General features: G+C 39.0%; 1 protein-coding gene across 2 annotated transcripts in view; it reads right to left on the bottom strand.

Annotated features, from left to right (window-relative positions):
* Positions 1–13,478, bottom strand: part of MED23 (mediator complex subunit 23) — a 37,643-nt gene extending 24,165 nt beyond the window's left edge. Inside the window, exons 1-11 of one of the 2 annotated variants that reach the window (XM_082303250.1) lie at positions 13,354–13,478; positions 10,567–10,598; positions 10,375–10,462; positions 9,507–9,631; positions 9,255–9,366; positions 8,366–8,464; positions 7,712–7,813; positions 6,699–6,768; positions 4,984–5,096; positions 3,716–3,811; positions 3,158–3,175 (exon numbers count right to left, since the gene is read on the bottom strand). In XM_082303250.1, coding sequence (XP_082159376.1) covers positions 3,158–3,175; positions 3,716–3,811; positions 4,984–5,096; positions 6,699–6,768; positions 7,712–7,813; positions 8,366–8,464; positions 9,255–9,366; positions 9,507–9,631; positions 10,375–10,462; positions 10,567–10,598; positions 13,354–13,413 — 915 coding nt within the window. In that variant the 5' untranslated portion in view covers positions 13,414–13,478. The remainder of the gene's footprint in view (positions 1–3,157; positions 3,176–3,715; positions 3,812–4,983; positions 5,097–6,698; positions 6,769–7,711; positions 7,814–8,365; positions 8,465–9,254; positions 9,367–9,506; positions 9,632–10,374; positions 10,463–10,566; positions 10,599–13,353) is intronic. The other variant, XM_082303251.1, reaches the window with a different exon arrangement.
* Positions 13,479–17,301: the final 3,823 nt, after the last annotated feature.

Raw genomic sequence — 17,301 nt, 5'->3', positions numbered from 1 at the left:
ACACCCCTTAAACTAAGTATTTTGCCATGTTATCATCAGTAAAATTGGACAGTAAGATGCCAGCATCAACCTAAACTTTTTAAAAAAAAGTGAAAGTCAATTTTAAAATATTGCATTATGTCATTCCTTTCACTTAATGATTCTGCTTACAACCGTGTCCCCATGCTAATTATCCTGATTTGTAGCTAGCAGAGAACACAACTACATATTCACCTGCACAGAGTAAGGCATAGATAAGCTGCAGATTACCACTGCTGGTTTAAAAGGTGACCAGCCAAATACACTAATTAAAGAGCAAAATCATGAATACAATAGCTGCTAATTAAACATTTGTGTATCACAGAAACAAGACACCTGAAAATTACCTCCTCTCTCAAATATTCCCCAAACCAGGGAAATCAAAATAATAGTTTTTGATTGATTAGAGGACTGCAACAAGATCCTAACTGCAACTATGCAAGCAAAAATGGCATTTTATTCTTTATGCAAGTCTGTACATACAGAGAAGGTAAAGATATAATCCAAAACCTCCAAAGTGAGTTCATATCCTTAAGACACTACTTTAGTTCCCTTTTAAGAACCAACTGTAAGATCCCTAAACCAAATCTTAATGTGGTATCAGTGCACTAAGACACTTTGAACTGTTAATCATTTTCCAAAAAACCAAATTGTTATATAGTTCAAAAAATTACTTAAAAAATAACTAAGCACTGAAATTAACACCCCAACTAGCAGAATATAAATTGACACAGAATTGTTGAGTCACTTAGGTTGGAAAAGACCCTTAAGAGTCCAACTGCAAACCATGATAACATACAGGATAAAATACAATTTGAGTCTTACTTCCTATTGACCAATTCAAACAGATATAAAAGAGTATGTACTGTCCCACACAGAAGTACAGAGCAGCAAAAACTCAGAGACCCCACTCACCAACAAAAGAAAAGTTTTGAAGTCCACATTATTACATTTGGACTTAAAGCCATATACTTGATAAGGGTATTAGAAAACCTCATCCCACAAGAAAACGTAGAATCCAGAAAGGAACACATGAATCTGTAAACTTAAGAAATTTTACCTTCGTTTTTCTCCCTGCAAGGTTAACAGGACAGCTGGGTTTGTATGTTTTTTAGACAACTCAGTGATGGCTTGAGTAAATGGTTTTCTAACACAGATCTGCTCAGTTAAGACTGAACCAGAAAATTTCATTGTTCATCTTCAAGAATATCTGAGAACTAGGACAAATCTGGCTGAACCATACCTAGATTGTGATGCCAAAAGACTCAAATGAAGGCTCCAATCCTGCAACTGGATCTGTGTAAATAGTTGACAGGGCATACAAGCAACTTCACATAAATAATGATCATAAATAAATAATGATCATTGTGTTAAGTTGTTTCTGTATTTATTCTGAAACAAACTTGGCACTTTTTGCATTTTTAAGTGTCTTCTATTATAGCGACAGTTCATTTCTGCAGGTTATTTCTCTAATAATAAAATACAAAATTATCAGCCATTTTACTGAAAGCATTGATACAGTTACACAACTTCTGAAAAGCATGCTACTATTTTTGTCACGTGGCTACATTAACTAATTGAACTATAACACAACACTAATTTGTACCTAAAAATGAGAAAAATTTTAATGTTTTCCACAGTCTAAGCAGAGTATATTAACATTTAAATGGCACATATTTCCTGTCCTATACCACTGTACCACCCACCTCTATATTTGTATTTTTAACTCACATATTTTCAACTCACAAATTTTCAACATCTTTATGCTGGTGTAACTGTAGTAGCACAGCTATAGTTCATGTTCTGTCAGCATTCCCTTTATAAGCTACATTCTTCACGTTTGTTCCTCGGCCATAAAAATTCATGCCAGGATGAAACTTTGTGTAGGAATTCCTATACTAGCAAACAAATTTTAGGAAGTATAATTTAATACATTTTATTTCTTCAATTCCTTTTAGAGGACAGTGAAGTAGGAGTTAAAACCCAGCATTTTAAACAAAAGTGTTTTTTTACATGAAAGGACAGACCATCCATAGTTAGAAGAATAAAACGGGTTCAAAATAATTTTTGTCTAGATCTTGTACTATTTACCAGCTATAAGATTGATAGAGGAATAGTTTGATTTATCAACTCAGTGCAGACACAGAAAGACACACAAATACTACTCATTTAAACAGTAAACCAAGCAGCTCAATTCCAGGGTTTAACATTTCAGCTGCTTTAAGTCTCAGATACAAGAGATCGTCATATACAACACAGAGTACTGTTAGCCAAGATGTAGGAATCTGTGCATTCAAAAACATTGTCCCGGTTCAGAAAATGCACTGGTGTATTCCATTACATTGGGAAATATACACAAGGTTTCAAGATCATGTAAATTTTATAGTCAAGTTACAAACCTGAAAAAAGTTTCTTAAATGGAAACACTGACACAACCTTCACTATAGTATTGCAAACAGCAACGCTATTTTATAAAATCTTAAACACTGTTTTTTTAAAGTAGGTGTGGCAATTACTAGTGTAATGAGGGATAAACTGTAAATATAACACATAATTTCAAATTTCAAGCAGAAGTCCACTTGGTTGATTTGCTCAGGTGTTTATTTATTTAAACAAGTAGTCAAAATTTTAAGGAACTACTTTTTCTGTAGTATTCTGCACTACTGTTCTTTCACCTAGATTGGAGAATATTATAATTACCTGTTGGGAAGTTCTTTACAGAGGCTTCCTAATGATAAGAAAATTCCACTAGTAAACCTTTCTTTTTTTAAATGATGTATTTACAGCCTTATATTTTTACAATTAAGTCCAGTGGATGTTTTTTCCACCTGCTTAAGGAAAGAAGTTTTGAACTAAAAATCTCTCCTCATCTGAAAATTCCAGCAAAATTAGTTATGACTGGTAAGGGAAATGGTAGCAGTCCATTCCAACGAAAATTTTAGTATCAAAGGACCACTAACTGTCAGCTTTATGCTACATCTCTCATATCTCTACAGAATTGTAGTGAGAATTTGCCCTTGACTAATGGTCCTGCCAATTTCAAGCCCTGGCTGTACACGTATTCTCTACCTGGAATCAGTGGCTACAAAGCGGCCAGCGTATCGTTAGTCACAATACAACAGTAAGGTTGTGAACATACCTGAGCAATGTTCAAGGTCTAGAGCATTGGAGGATGGGCAGGACAAGACAGGACAGAACAAAAATAAAGGAAGAAAAAAAGAAAAGACAAAACAGTGACTATGAGGCCAGCCTCAAGGATCCCCAAGTCAGACTAAGCCCCCCCATTCTAAGGTTTCAAAAGAAAAAATGTAACAAAACAAACCCCAGCTTTCAACTGTTCTAGTATTATAACATTCCAATATAACAGAGTACAAAAATGCTTTAAAAACTAACAAACAATAACCAGTCTCCTACTGTCTGTCAAAGGTGTACTTGAGGGCTGGCCTTATAGGAAAAAAAAGCAATGCAAAAAAAAATCATATTTTAAATCTCTACTTTTCAATTTAACATTCGTAAAGCAATATACAAATGATAGGAATAACAGTGTCCAATTAACCTAATATGATCTCATAAAAAAAAAAAAAAATCACTCTCTGTACCTAAACTGTTTTGCTTAGTTAGCTATAGCAAAGAAAAGAGAAAAAGAATAGTGCAGATTCTATGCAGAATTAAATCACGTTACAGCACAGTACAGTACCTGCTTATTCAGACCTAGCATATTGCAGACCATATCCCTTGAATACGGTTGTTCCAGCACATATCTCAACAAAGCAGTCTGTGGCTCAAACAGATCCTTGAAAAAGAAACAAGCAATCACATACAAACATATATTGCCTCAAGATGATGTTTAATACTGAGTTTACATTTAATTGATCAATATAAGAATGAATGTTTCATTTATGCAGATATGTATTATCTGGTTAATCGTCTTGCTCTCTGATAACCAAAAGAAATAAGGAGATAATCATAGCTCCTAAGAAGTGGCAGATTTTATGAGGACCAAGTAGAAGTACATTCTTCATCCAATAAAAGGATGGTACAATTCCTGGAACAGCCTTGAACTCAAAGAAAAAAATGTAAGACAACTGAGGCAATGGACCAAAGTGCATAAAAATCAGGACTAATGTGAAGAAATCAGATATGAAACAACTGCTCTCTGCATCTTCCAATAGCTGAATCACTTCAAATAAAAACATTATCTGAAGCTGGCTTCAAAACAAACAGAAGGAACTGGTTCCTCATGCAACATGAAGCTGAAATGTGGCACTCCTTGTCAAAGGAATGTTGAGGATACTAAAAGCCTACAGGGACTCAAGAAGAGTACTGAACAAGTATTTGGGAGATGAAAGTTTACTAAATACAGAGAAACCACATATGTCTCAGGAAACACACAAAATGATAATGACTGTAGATTGTCAGCACTATACATGTCATTAGATATACTGTATTTATTTCCTTTCTTAAGACATCTAGGATATAGGGAATGGGATGCAGGACAACATAGATATTTGTCCTGATCCTTTAAATTCTTTCAGTACATCACTACTTCACACTCAGAGTTTTAAGGTTAAATATGCAAACTTTAAGTTTGAATTGTAAAATTACCCTTCCTGCAGAATAATGAAGAGCACAGAAAAGAAGAAATTCCTTTCCCATTCTCTTCCATCTAGCCAATTTTCCAATCAATTCTCTGCTCTCAGTTGCTTTCTCACATGCATACACCCACAAAGCACATTAAATTATATCTCATGTTCTTCAGCATCCTGGACAGCAGTTACACCAAACACTACTTTCAAGGTCCTCTGTATATAGCTTGAAATCATTGAAATATAAAACATCTACACCTTCGAAGTTAGCCTAAGTGGAACAAATGGATATTCACAGTTGAAACTTTTCCCTGCTTTAATGACATAGAAGTTTTGTTTTACTGAATATAACATGTTTGGGAAGTATAATAAGGCGTACCTTATCATATGGTAAGAGACCTTTCAAAGGAAAACGAAGGGTTGTAGGATCCAGTTTCCATGAGTTACACATGGCGCCTGAGTTATTTACCACGGGAAGGAGACTACAGCGACCTACATGCAATGAAACATAAATTCTCAACCAGTGAGACTAGCCCATTGCCTAATCATTTTGATGCAAAAGCTGGCCTTGGCCACTTTAATGCTCTCCTGAAAGTTCTACTGTTTAAAGCTCTTTACCATAGGATTGTTTCAAACTGACTTTATTTTTCTAATCAATTTTTAACTAATAAAATATCTAAGCAATAAAGTCCTCATTTATTCAGACTGGATACCCCAAAAATAAAGGTATTTGCAAATATCAATCTAAAAGTACCCTTACAGATTACCAGAATACTGTTCCCCTACCATTGTTTGACATAGGCATTTGATTTTGGCAGACTGACCCCTTCCAGAAAGATTATAGCCTTATAAACCTAAGTATAATCTAAGTCTTTCAATTTCCCTTCATTCACCCTTGTGGGCAAGGTTGTGTTCAGTAAAGCATTCAAATGCAAGCGTGTGTATTCCAATTAAAGTCAATGAAGGTCCAGTCAACTCAGTCAGTGTACCCCAGTGAGACCAAAACACATGGAAGTGTGTTTGGTAGGCTACATTTACACTTGTTGGTCAGTGCAGATTAGACAACTAGCCTTTATTTTAGTTGCTTAAACATAAGCCTCTGAACTGAGCCCCAAGCAAACCTGTGTATCAGCACGTAAATTTAGGTACCTCAACTTTGACCTCTCTCAGTTCAAATTCTGTGATTTCTATTATCCAAATTGACCATATTGTTATAACATAAAACAAGAAGCAAATAAATGCTTATTTCTTCCCTTCAATTGTATCTATACAGGTCATTTACACACACAACACTTGGAAAAAATAGTATGTGATCCCTGTCAAGTCATACAAATAAAAGCTATGCCACACTTTCAATAGACGAATAACTGGATGCTTTTGAAACAAAAAGCTTTAGGAGCATTACGGATGAATTTACATTTTTAATCTCTGCACTAAAGAAGCTCCATCACAACAAACCTTGCTCAAAACTAATGCAGCTGTTATTAAACTACTCAAAGCAAACAGAAGACATTTTTATCTTTTGAAGAAAAATGCAGAAGGCATCACATTAGAACAGTCAAATTTTGATCATCACATTTCTAACAGTAAAGGAAGATAAGCATTTCTTTCACAGAAAAGTAGAACCAGTACTCATCTGAGCTAGGAAACGTTCACCCAGAAGCCTGTGACAACAGAGACGAGGCTGAGCAGCTACAAAAGCTCCAATGGAAACTGAAGTCAAAACACTCCATGACTAACATACCAGTGGATATTTATTAACTCAAAATCCTTGAGCACAGAAAACCTACAATTCTTCTACTCTACTAGTCACCTGTAGTTAGAAACCATACAACCATGTAACAACTAGTACACTTCCACCACCAGCTGGTGGCAAAAAATTATTTTGATCTCATCAATATGAATTTTCCCCTTCAAAACAAAAACTGAAGAGAACCAAGTCTGAGAACAAACTGACAAGGGTAGAGGTACTACATGAAACATAAGATCTGAATTATTTTGCTTAGAGATATATGTCCCAAAAGGTTTTAAGAAACAAAATAGTTCAACATAAATGAATTTATTGTAAAGTCATTCATTAAGTCATTCTCTTACCACAAATAGAATTTATTCTTGCTGTAGGTCTGAAGGTATCCACAAAATCTGATACTAAATTACCTAGTAACTGGGTGAGAAGAGGAGAAAAAAATCAGGGTTTAAGTTCCAGACACTGATAAGGAATATTTAAGACTTAAATATATATATATATATGCATTTTAATAACATATGCAGGAATCTGCTAAAATAACTAGCTTCCTATGCATCTCAAAAAGTTGGCAAAATCATCTGGAACATAAAACCACATAAGGAAAAATGTGGCATTAGAAAGGAAGTACAGGAAGCACTCTTCCCAGTTTGCACTCAAGTAGGAGTTTATATAAGAACTGTCTCCTATACCAACCATGTTATTTGCATGCATAACACTTAGATTATTTAAAATAAGCTGTAATTTCTGTTCATAATAAATCTCTGCCAGTGAATAACAATTCCACATAGAAAAATGACCCAGATTAGTACAGTCTACTTCAAATCTCTCAAAAGACAGTAACAGTTTTCCCATTAATACAAGGGAGTTGGGATTTTATCCTCTTCCAAACACCTAGTTATTTTAACAGAATGCAAAATTAAAAACTAGATTGATATTACATTCTTTTTTTGAAACAATGACCATTTTCATCCCACCAGAGCCCCAAATATCTCTGTGTAATCAAGTTTAAACACAGAAAACACTGGTCAGCTCTTTAAAGTGATTTTTCTTATCCTGAAGCCATAGAGAAATTACAAAGTGGCAGGTGTGCATGACCTGCATTTCCAAACGTATTCAACAAAACCAACTCAGTGCTTCAAGAGTTTTGAACATCAGACCATAAGACAAAATTATGTCATCAGTTTCATGCAAGATCACAGGGAGCTACTGCTGCAATCACATCAAGACTTTATCTTCCTTTATGTGACTAAACACAGAGCTTACTGTTGAACAGAGTTTAAATTTTCACATAAACTTTGTTTTAAAAAGTAAGTGTTGTGTGCAACAAAATTCCAGGGTACATTAGATATCCTATCATTACCCAGTGGGGAAGTTTTCCTTCAGGATATAGTTTTCTGATTTCTGTAACTGCAAAGTAGGCAGGCAACAAACACGCATTTCTTTCCAAGATGTAGGCTACCACCTATAAATAAAAAAAAATACATCAGTGTAAAAGACCCTGGATAGGGTAAATAAACGTGTAATCTGTCTATTAGTCTGAGACAGCGCATTAAAACAGATACAAGAATTAAAACATTTATTCTTAAGTTGTATTCTGACAGTAATACTTCAGTCTAAAATCTGTTTTTAATTGTACAAGCATAAGTTAGACTGTTTGAGCCTAAGTAAGACCATGCCTCTATGTCTGCCCACAAAGTGTTGAAAACAATTACTGTTTTTATTCACTAAGAAAAAAATATTAATCATTACTATATCCTATACATCTTACCTTAGGCAAGCCAAGCATTGGGCCTGACTCTCTTACAGGGATTTTAACACTTATTTACAATATTCCACAAAAGCACTTTGTTTACTATATAAAATGCAATTACAGTAAAGAATTAGAATACAAAGAGTAAGACTTTCCTGTTGAACTATACCAACAATCAGAGCTATCCCAACCATCAGAAACTCACTAATAACAAAAGAATGAGGCCTATTTTCCTCTACAGTGGTATAAAACCCATATAGTTACCTCTCTTGCTGCTAAAAGCTGCTGTACAACAGCTGAGCTCACAGTGTTTGGAATCGTTAGGATTTTCTCTAGGATAACTTTCAGCAGATCACGCACACCCTGAAAGAAAGCACATGAAATTAACATTCCCAGATATTCTTTATTTCTGGCATAAAGATTACACAATCAATATGGTCAAACAATATTTTGACAGACAAATTAGTTCTTGTTGCTAAGCGTCAGAAGACAAACTGCTACTGACTATATTAATACTAATTACATTAAAATTTAACACTAATTACATTAAATTCCTTATGGAACTTCTCAGTCTTAGGATGCTCCCAAAGAGAAAGTAACTCTTGGTATTTTGATGTATATCCAGAGACATCCAACCTACAATGCCTTCTGCAGCCTGACCAATGTTTTATTTTATGTTTTCTGCTCTAACATGATCAACAATGCTGCAAGGTGATTCTCTGCAAGACATGTGCGGTTTCCTACTCCTTCTCATGGAGCTAAGGGCCACATCAAGGACTCAGCTTTCAGGAGCTTTTGCTATGTAGCAACAGGGGTTAAAGTAGATGACAGAACTCCAGCCTTAATGCTTGATAGTTTTATTTTCCAGTGTTTACCACTTCTGCAACTGAATTAGGGTTATTTAGCTTGTAACTGAGAAAGGTGGAAAGGGACTGTAACAGAGAAAAGAGTATGAAGAGTTACACAATATACACAAATACAAAATTCTCTCTTAGGGTGAAGTTCAACCATGAAAAAGCATTAAAAGTGGTCTGAGTTTTCATTTGTAAGAAAAGCAGACTTTGAAAAATTGGATGTGTCTGAGATAAAATCATAAAAACAAAGGTAGCAAATAACATGTCTTTGCAAAAAGAAATGAGTAAGTGGAAGATACCTTGTAGTCTACACCTCCAATAATCTTCCGAACCAATTTAAATGTTAATGCCCACAGCTGAGTCCTTTCCCACTCAAGTGTATCAGAGTTTATCAGAGATTCACAAACCATCCTAGCAGAAGAACACAATGCAAGAATGAGTGGCAGGTAATAAGCACATGTTTTCCAGTAGTAACTGTACAATGGCACTGTAAAAATACCTCCAATATAACATCTTCCACATATCTTATCAATTATTCCAACATGGCTTACCTAGGTGGCAAAAGTCCAGTTTCTACTGCCATTGCTAGACAGTCATAAAGAAACGAAATTCTTTTAGGACTATGTTGACTATGAATGAATCTTACAATCCACTGGACACACTGTTCATGGGACTCCTGAAAAAGCAATAGAGGGGAGAAAGAATGTATTTACAGGTAGTGAAACAAACTAACAAAAGAACAAGACTATAGATCAGTAGAAGTGATCCAGCTGTCCAACCAACAGTTTTTCCTACAAGTCTTTTAATCTTATTTTGAAGAAGCTCACTTGTCCAGCAGAAGTTGGTCAGCTGTCCACTACAGGAAGTATTTCCCAGCTTAACCACTGATTTCTATAGTCATCTTTGGTTTTCACATGTAAGTTAGCACAGACTAAAGTAAAATACAACTGTTCTATATTACTTTTTCCTTTTCACAGTTATAATCAAATTCAGTGAAATTTAATGAACAGGTGTCCAATTATGGAGCAGTGTCTGGAGTATCTAGCTTTTGAAAGGTGATTTTTGAACTTAAACATCTATTTGATTTTTTTTTCTTTTACCTACTTATTCACTTCTACCAGAAATTCTGTAATAAACTACCTTTTATCGTTTATTTCTTTACTGTTACATTTCTATTTGCTAATCTTTATTTGCACTGTACAACCTCTGCTGAACACTATGCAATCTCACAAATCTCAAAACTACCTTTTTTTTCCTTGCTATGTCTTCCTATATTCTTTACTATGGCATGTCTGAAACCAGATTCTGAATGACTGAACACAGCCCTTATAGCTTAAGTGTCTGTCTACCAGAAAAGGTATCTTTATATTAAAAAAGCATATAAAGTTCACACAGATAAGCAACAAATCAAATGTTAACCTGGGAAAGACTGCTCCAGAACTGTCTAAAAGCTCCCAGGCAGCTCATCAGTTTGGTTCTCTCATCTTCAGGAGTGTCCATAAACATCCTAATGCAAATAAGAACATTAGTTTTTAGCAGTACCCAATGAAACAAATAGAAAAATACATTTATACATAAAATTTTGTACAAATAAAGTAATATCACACTTACCCAGGAAAAGCTTCTTCAATTACTTCTGTTTTCTGTAAGAGAAAAACCCCGAGTGATACTGTTAGAAGGTTTGCTATGACTATCACACCACCACGATGAAGCACAAAAGAGTAAGTTGTGCTGTTACAGGACAGTACCAGAGAACAATGGATCTCTTCTGCTAAATCACATTCTTCCAAAGATGAGATTGCTTTGTTTTCATATAAACCTTGTAGATCCAGATTAAGGCTGTTTCTTTGTTTTGGGTTGTTATTTTGTCTTCTAAACACCTAGAGATTAATTCACTTCCCAAATTTGGACAAATTGCTCTATTGTATGATTACAGTTCTTATAATCTGAAAAATTAATATTTTTGAATCCCATTAATTTTTTGTCTCACTTATGTTCCACAACACTCAGTTACACAGATCAATTAAATATAATTACTTTCTCATCCAAATTTAGATCCATTGCTTTTTAAATTCCATTGAATGATGCAATGATCTTGTACTAGGGAAAAAGCTAAACACAAATATCCAGTTTATCTCCTCTAAGACCTTCCTTTCCCTCCCTTTTCTTTTTCAACTCCATTTTGCTCAAAGGCTTCTACATTGTTATTCTAAAACTTCAGCAAATAGGTTCTGGAAAATACTGTCCTAAAGCTTTTCCTACCTTTCGTAAGAATTTCATATTATACTCAGTTGTGATCTATCACTGACCACAGTGTATTTTCATTGCTATGTTACAGACATAAGAGCATGCAACAAAATCAACTTTCTGGTCCTTTTCCATCACTTGGCCCAGAACTTCCTGTCACTGCTACTCAAGAAGAAAAGGAGAAACTGACACTCATCTGCTCTGCACAGTAAGCGAGGTAAGGTTTGCTGCTGTCCCCCAAGTCGGTACCAGCAGCAGAGAAAGCAGTAAGTTGCTATATTTTCAGTCGTGGCTCCAAAAATACAGTGACATCTTCTCAGGAACTATTTTGTTGTTCCATATCAATTTTAGGCAAGTAACAGGGCATAAAAATGGGCAGTGTGACAACACAGGCAAATGACAGTGTTAAAAAGGTGAAAACAATCTGAATGGCAGTGCCAAAATGAGGAATCAGTCATGTGGAGGCAATTAGTATGCTACAAGCAACACCACACAAAGAAAAGTACATCACACATTTTATAAGGCCAACTTAGAACAGAAAGGTTAGGCTTTTCTTCCCTCTACTGAAATTCATCATATGGAAATAAATTTCAGCTTCTCTGAGACCTACATATTCTTTCCAGTTCAGACATTTCAATCAGCCTCTTTAGTCTGAAATGTCAGTCAGGCCCCCATTCAGGACTGTCAGCTACTGTCACCCCAGGGTTTCCAACTGCAAATGTCTGACATCTACCAAGAAGCTCATTCGTGTTCCACAGAAGTGTGATTAACGACCCACTGACTTGGGTTCACAAAGTGCAAGTCCTGTTTAACTAATTTTATATCTTTCTACCATAAGGCATCCCACCATTCCTATCCCACCTAGAGAGGACAAAGAGAAGGCAGTGGAAGTACTTTTTCTGGATAATGCTTTTAATACTACCCCTCACAGCATCCTTTTGGACAAGTTGTTGAACTGTGGGATAAGCAGGTTCACAGTGTGCTGGGTGAAGAACTGGCTGGAGGGCAGAGCTCAAAGGGGTGCAGTCAGTGAGGCTGCATCTGGCTGGTGACGGGTCACCAGTGGTGCTCCTCTGGGCTCAGTTCTAGAGTTCAATATATTGATATCTATATTTTGGTGCAGGAGTTGAATGTGCCATTAGCAAATCTGCTGATGATACTAAATTGACAGGTGCTGTTGGCTCTCTTGAGGAGGAGAGGCCTTACAAAAGGATGTGGATAGACTGGAACACTGGGCAATCAGTGGCATGGAGTCTAGCAAATACCAGATTCCGTACCTGGGACAGAGTAATGCTGGGCACAAGTATAAATGGGGAAAGAAGTGGTTGGAGACCAGCCCTGCAGAAATGGATCTGGGGGTGCTCGTCAGCAGCAGCTCAGAGTGAGCCAGCAGGGAGAGCCTGGGCAGCCAGGAGGGCAAACGCCATCCTGGGATGCATCAAACACTGTGTTCAACCAGCCAGACAGAAGAGGCGATTATCCTGCTGCACTCAGCTTTGGTATGGCCACACCTTGAGTACTCTGAGCAGTTCTGGGGCCCACAAATTAAGAAGGATGTGAAAATCCTTGAATGCATCCAAAGGTAGGCAGTAAAGCTGGTGAAAGTGCTGGAAGGAATGTCGTACGGAGAAACGAGGAAGACTTTGGGCCAACTATTTCATTTTGCAGGCAGCGTTGAGCGTGTGTATTTCCACAATCTGATCATGCCACTATGCTGGCTGGAGAAAAACGTCTCCTCGGGACATACATCCTCTCACAGTCTTCTTCAAAACTCCTTAAACTGCTTATTTTACAGTAAATTCAGCGCACTGTAATTCGGTATTGGCTAAACACGCTGTTTTATGCCCAGTCCTGCTCTGTCCCAGCTTTCCTATGAAGCCTAGCGGGGGCACATTTCAGCCCTGAAGCAGCACCTTCCCTCACGGCTCCCCCGGGCGCCCCCGCCGGGAACAGCGCGAAACACGGCGGAGCTCCACCGCACCAACTGCGCCAGGAAAACCAAAAGCGCTTCTCCCACCTGTTTTTAATCTCTCTCAATACGGCCCAACCCCCTCCCCAGAGGGAGCACGGCGGGCCGCGGGGACCTGGACGAGCCGCGGGTCTGCCCACAACGCTACCCCGGCAGCGGCGGCGCTCCGGGGACGGACTCACCACCACCTCCTCGAAGATGCTCTGCAGCTGCGTCTCCATGGGAACCATGGGGATCGCCATGGGGCCGGGCCGGGCCCTACCAGGCCCTTTGGCAGGCGCAGGCGGCGGCGCCCAGCCCTCCTCCTCCTCCCGCCCCGCCGGAAGCTCCGTCGCGGATCCCGCTCCCCGGGAAGCGACTGCTCGGCCCGGTCGTTCCGGGCGACACCGCCCGCCCCGGTCTGCCCGCGACGGGGGGAAAACATCAGCCGCTTAAAACTTGGGAGTGATTTGGTTTTGTTTTTCTTTTTACGAAAATATTTGCTTAGGCTTCTTTGCTTTTTGAATAATCTTTTCTTAGAATAATCTTTTCTTAGAATATTTTGGCGAAATGCTGGTTCTGGTTCTTACGACGAGGGTTCCTTGCGTTATGATGAGATCCCTCTCCACAGGGCTGATCTCCAGCCACTGCTCTCCTGGTTTGTACTTGCGCCCAGTTTAGTGTGATTACTGTGGAGTTATTCATTCCTATAGTAAGTCATAGGACAAACTGAAAATGCGTTTATCTAAAGACATCCAGGAATACAGAATCACAGGGAAGGGACCACAGTGGATCATCTGCTCCAGTCTCTCTTCTCAAGCAGGGTCATCCCAGAGCACATGGCACAGGATTGCATCCAGACAGTTCTTGAGTATCTCCAGTGAGGGAGACTCCACAACCTTTCTAACAATCTATTCTGGTGCTTGGTCACCTGCACAATAAAGAAGTTCTTCCTCGTGTTCAGCTGGAACTTCCTGGGCATCAGTTTCTGCCTGTTGTCTCTTGTCCTTGTTATAAACATATATTATAATATTGGCTTCTCGCAAGTATAAAGGTAGATATTATATAATGTTAGAAATGCTTTTTGCTGTGTGGATGTAGTTTTCTCTCTTTTTAGCAAGAATGTTAGCAAGTGTGAGCAAGTAAGATAACCTCCAAGCGAGCAGAGGATGAGGCCCAAAGAGCTGCTAATCAACACTTTGTCCAGAGAACAAAAGGGCCCAAAGGCTGCTCCGCCCGGAGAACGGGGGCCCAGGGAGGCCCAGAGCCGCTATCACCGCTCTGCCCGGGGGACAAAGAGGCCAAAGCTGCAATCAGCCCTGCCTGTCTGGAGAATTAAGAGATCCACCCCACCATCGACCCTTACCTAGCGGGCCCAACCCCAAGAATCAAAAGACATAAAACCACACGGCCGAAGACTACGCATGCTCTAAAAAGGCGGACCTAAGGAGTGGCTATGCAGAACAGCTCCTGGAAAAGTTTTAATATGAATAGAGAACAGACAGTAAAAATGGTATAAAAAGGACTCACCTCGAGCATCAGGTGTGCTCTTGGCAGAGCGCCAAGGCACCCGGCCGTTATCCCTTTGCTTTATTTTATGTGTCTCTTATTGTCTTTATATTAATCCCTTTAAATTCTCACAGGAGAGTGAACCTCGTTTTTCACATCCTGTTGCTGGGCACTACTGAGAAGAGCCTGGCTTCATCCTCTTGGCACCCTCCCTTCAGATACTTTCAGACATTGATGATGTCCCCTCTCAGTTGTCTCTTCTTGAGGCTGAAAAGGCTCCCTCAGCCCTTCCTCATATGAGACATGCTCCAGTCCCCCAGTCATCCTCACAGCCCTCTACTGGACCCACTCCAGGAGCTCCTATGCCAAAACTGGACGCAGTAAAATACCGTAGTATTACATTTAAAAATGAGTACAATAGTATTACTTTAGAATCACAGAATCATTAAGATGGGAAAAGACCTCCAATATTGTCGAGTCCAACCAGTTGCCCAGCACTACCAAGCCCACCGCCAAACCATGTCCCCAAGGGCTACATCTGCACAGTTTTGAACACTTCCAGGGATGGTGATTCCACCACTTCCCTAAGCAGTCTTTTTCAATGCCTAACCACCGTTTCAGTGAACATTTTTTTCCTTACATGCAATCTAAACCTCCTCTGGTGCTACTTGAGGCTGTTTTCTTTTGTCCTGTAATTTGTTACCTGAGACATGTGGCTGACCTCCAGCTGTCCACAACCTCCTATCTGGTAGAGAGCATTTTATATCTATTTATATATCCAGAGGTTTTTATACTAAAAATAAACATAAAATGCCAAATCAAGACAGTTTTAAAATTTTGTGTATCTTTGATGCTGACGCTGTATTTTCTGAGCTGTCTGTGGATATTTGGCTTCAAACATGCAGCTAGTGCTGGTAAACAGATACAAACTTATGTCTTCAATGGAAAAATAAAGCTGTTCACCTCCCTGTCTGATCAACTATCAAGCTGATAACTAGGGGCCTCAGAGCAGTGAAAAGTTAACATTTCCAGGCTTGGAGTTGAGCAGAAGGTAGCAGGGTGTACTCATGGGGGAAAGGCTCACATGGAAATGGGTAGCCAATTGCTTGTTTTAAATATAAACGGCTTTTGTGTAAACAGGCCTAGAAGAACAGATCACATAAACAATGAGAAATGCTGTGAGTAAATTTAAGAAGTACCACAGAAGACAGTGATACATGGGGCATCAGCGCTTGCACAGCTAGCAGAGATGTGTGTTGCAGCCAACAGGTACAGGATGCTTTGAAGTCAGTGCATTCTTGTCAGCAGTGGGAAGTACCTGGTTAGGAAACAAATAATGCTTGCATGTGTGTTATTACCTACATATACATGTAACAGATGATCACTGAAAACAGAGGGGATGCAATTGAAGGTCTGCTTGTACATGCTTGTCTTGCTCTTAGAATTGGGTTGGCCTCAGTTTTAACATGAAGTTATTTATTCTGTAAAAAATGTTGATAATACTCTTCATTGTATGCTTATTTAAAGAGTGCTGCAGAACAATCTGACATTATTCATGTTTGACATATGGAAGACGATAGAGAATACAGTATCATACAGTCACCCCAGGACACCATGCATGTTCCATCAATACCCAGTGTCAGTATTTGTCCATCCTGGACAGATCACTATTACAGCTGGTGGTGGGGTCCGTGGCTGCGACCCAGGAAGAGATGACCGGTCCGGGGAGATGGTCCCGAAAGGAATCGCCTGCCCGAAGTCTGGTATCTTCCTCTCAGCTGCTGGCAGAGGAGCCCTTGCAGAAGCTATCAGCTCTTTAGTGATTATCAGCTCGTGATTTCAGCTCAGCTCTGCAGGGCTGCCTCTAAGGCCAAACCAGACCAGAGAGAGAGACGAGAAGACCCGTATGGCTGGTTCCGCACGAAGGCAGCTTTATTGGTGGTTCCCTCCGGCGAAGGGAAGGCCAGTGACGAGCTCTCCCCCACAGAGGCGAACTGGTCTTCTTTTATAGGGATACAGGGGATCAGCAAGGGGACCAATGGGTTACAGAGGGTCTGGGACAGACCAATGGGTTACAGAATGATCTGCATAGGGTCTCCCAAAGGATTGTGGGTCTACTTTTCCTCACCATGACTCAAAAGTCCTTTCCTTTCCAGGGAGTCCTGCTGGGTGATTGCAAAATCTCTTATCTCAGCAGACATCCCTCCAGGGCAGTGGCTGGGCATATCCCACAGATCACCTCATATTTTATTAAAATGACAATGCCCAGGGTAAGTGTCTACTCAAATTCTGTCCCATGCTCCCAATCCCTTCCCACAGTGACCCATAAGAGGACTGGAAACTGAGCCCAAAAGAAGTTGTTTTACTCATCATAATGCCTTATTATTATTTTGAGGACCAATCTACTATTCTTACTTTTTTCTGCCTTACTACTTTGTCACACTTATGGGCTAACCAACCCTAATATTACCAACATACAATCTTTCCACTACTTTGTGCCTAATACAACTTTATCTGGATGTTAGGTCATTAGCCAACATGCATTTTCAACAGTAGTTAGCATGCAAGCCTAAATCTAGCTGGTCACCTCTATTAGACAGACTTGGTCTAATCCTAGCTAGGGTCCTGTTTCACAACTTGTC

This window comes from Coloeus monedula (assembly GCF_965178545.1).
Source record: "Coloeus monedula genome assembly, chromosome: 2".
Classification (NCBI taxonomy): Eukaryota; Metazoa; Chordata; class Aves; order Passeriformes; family Corvidae; genus Coloeus; species Coloeus monedula.
Note: the sequence above shows the minus strand (reverse complement) of the source record. Positions and strands in the feature narration are given on the sequence as shown.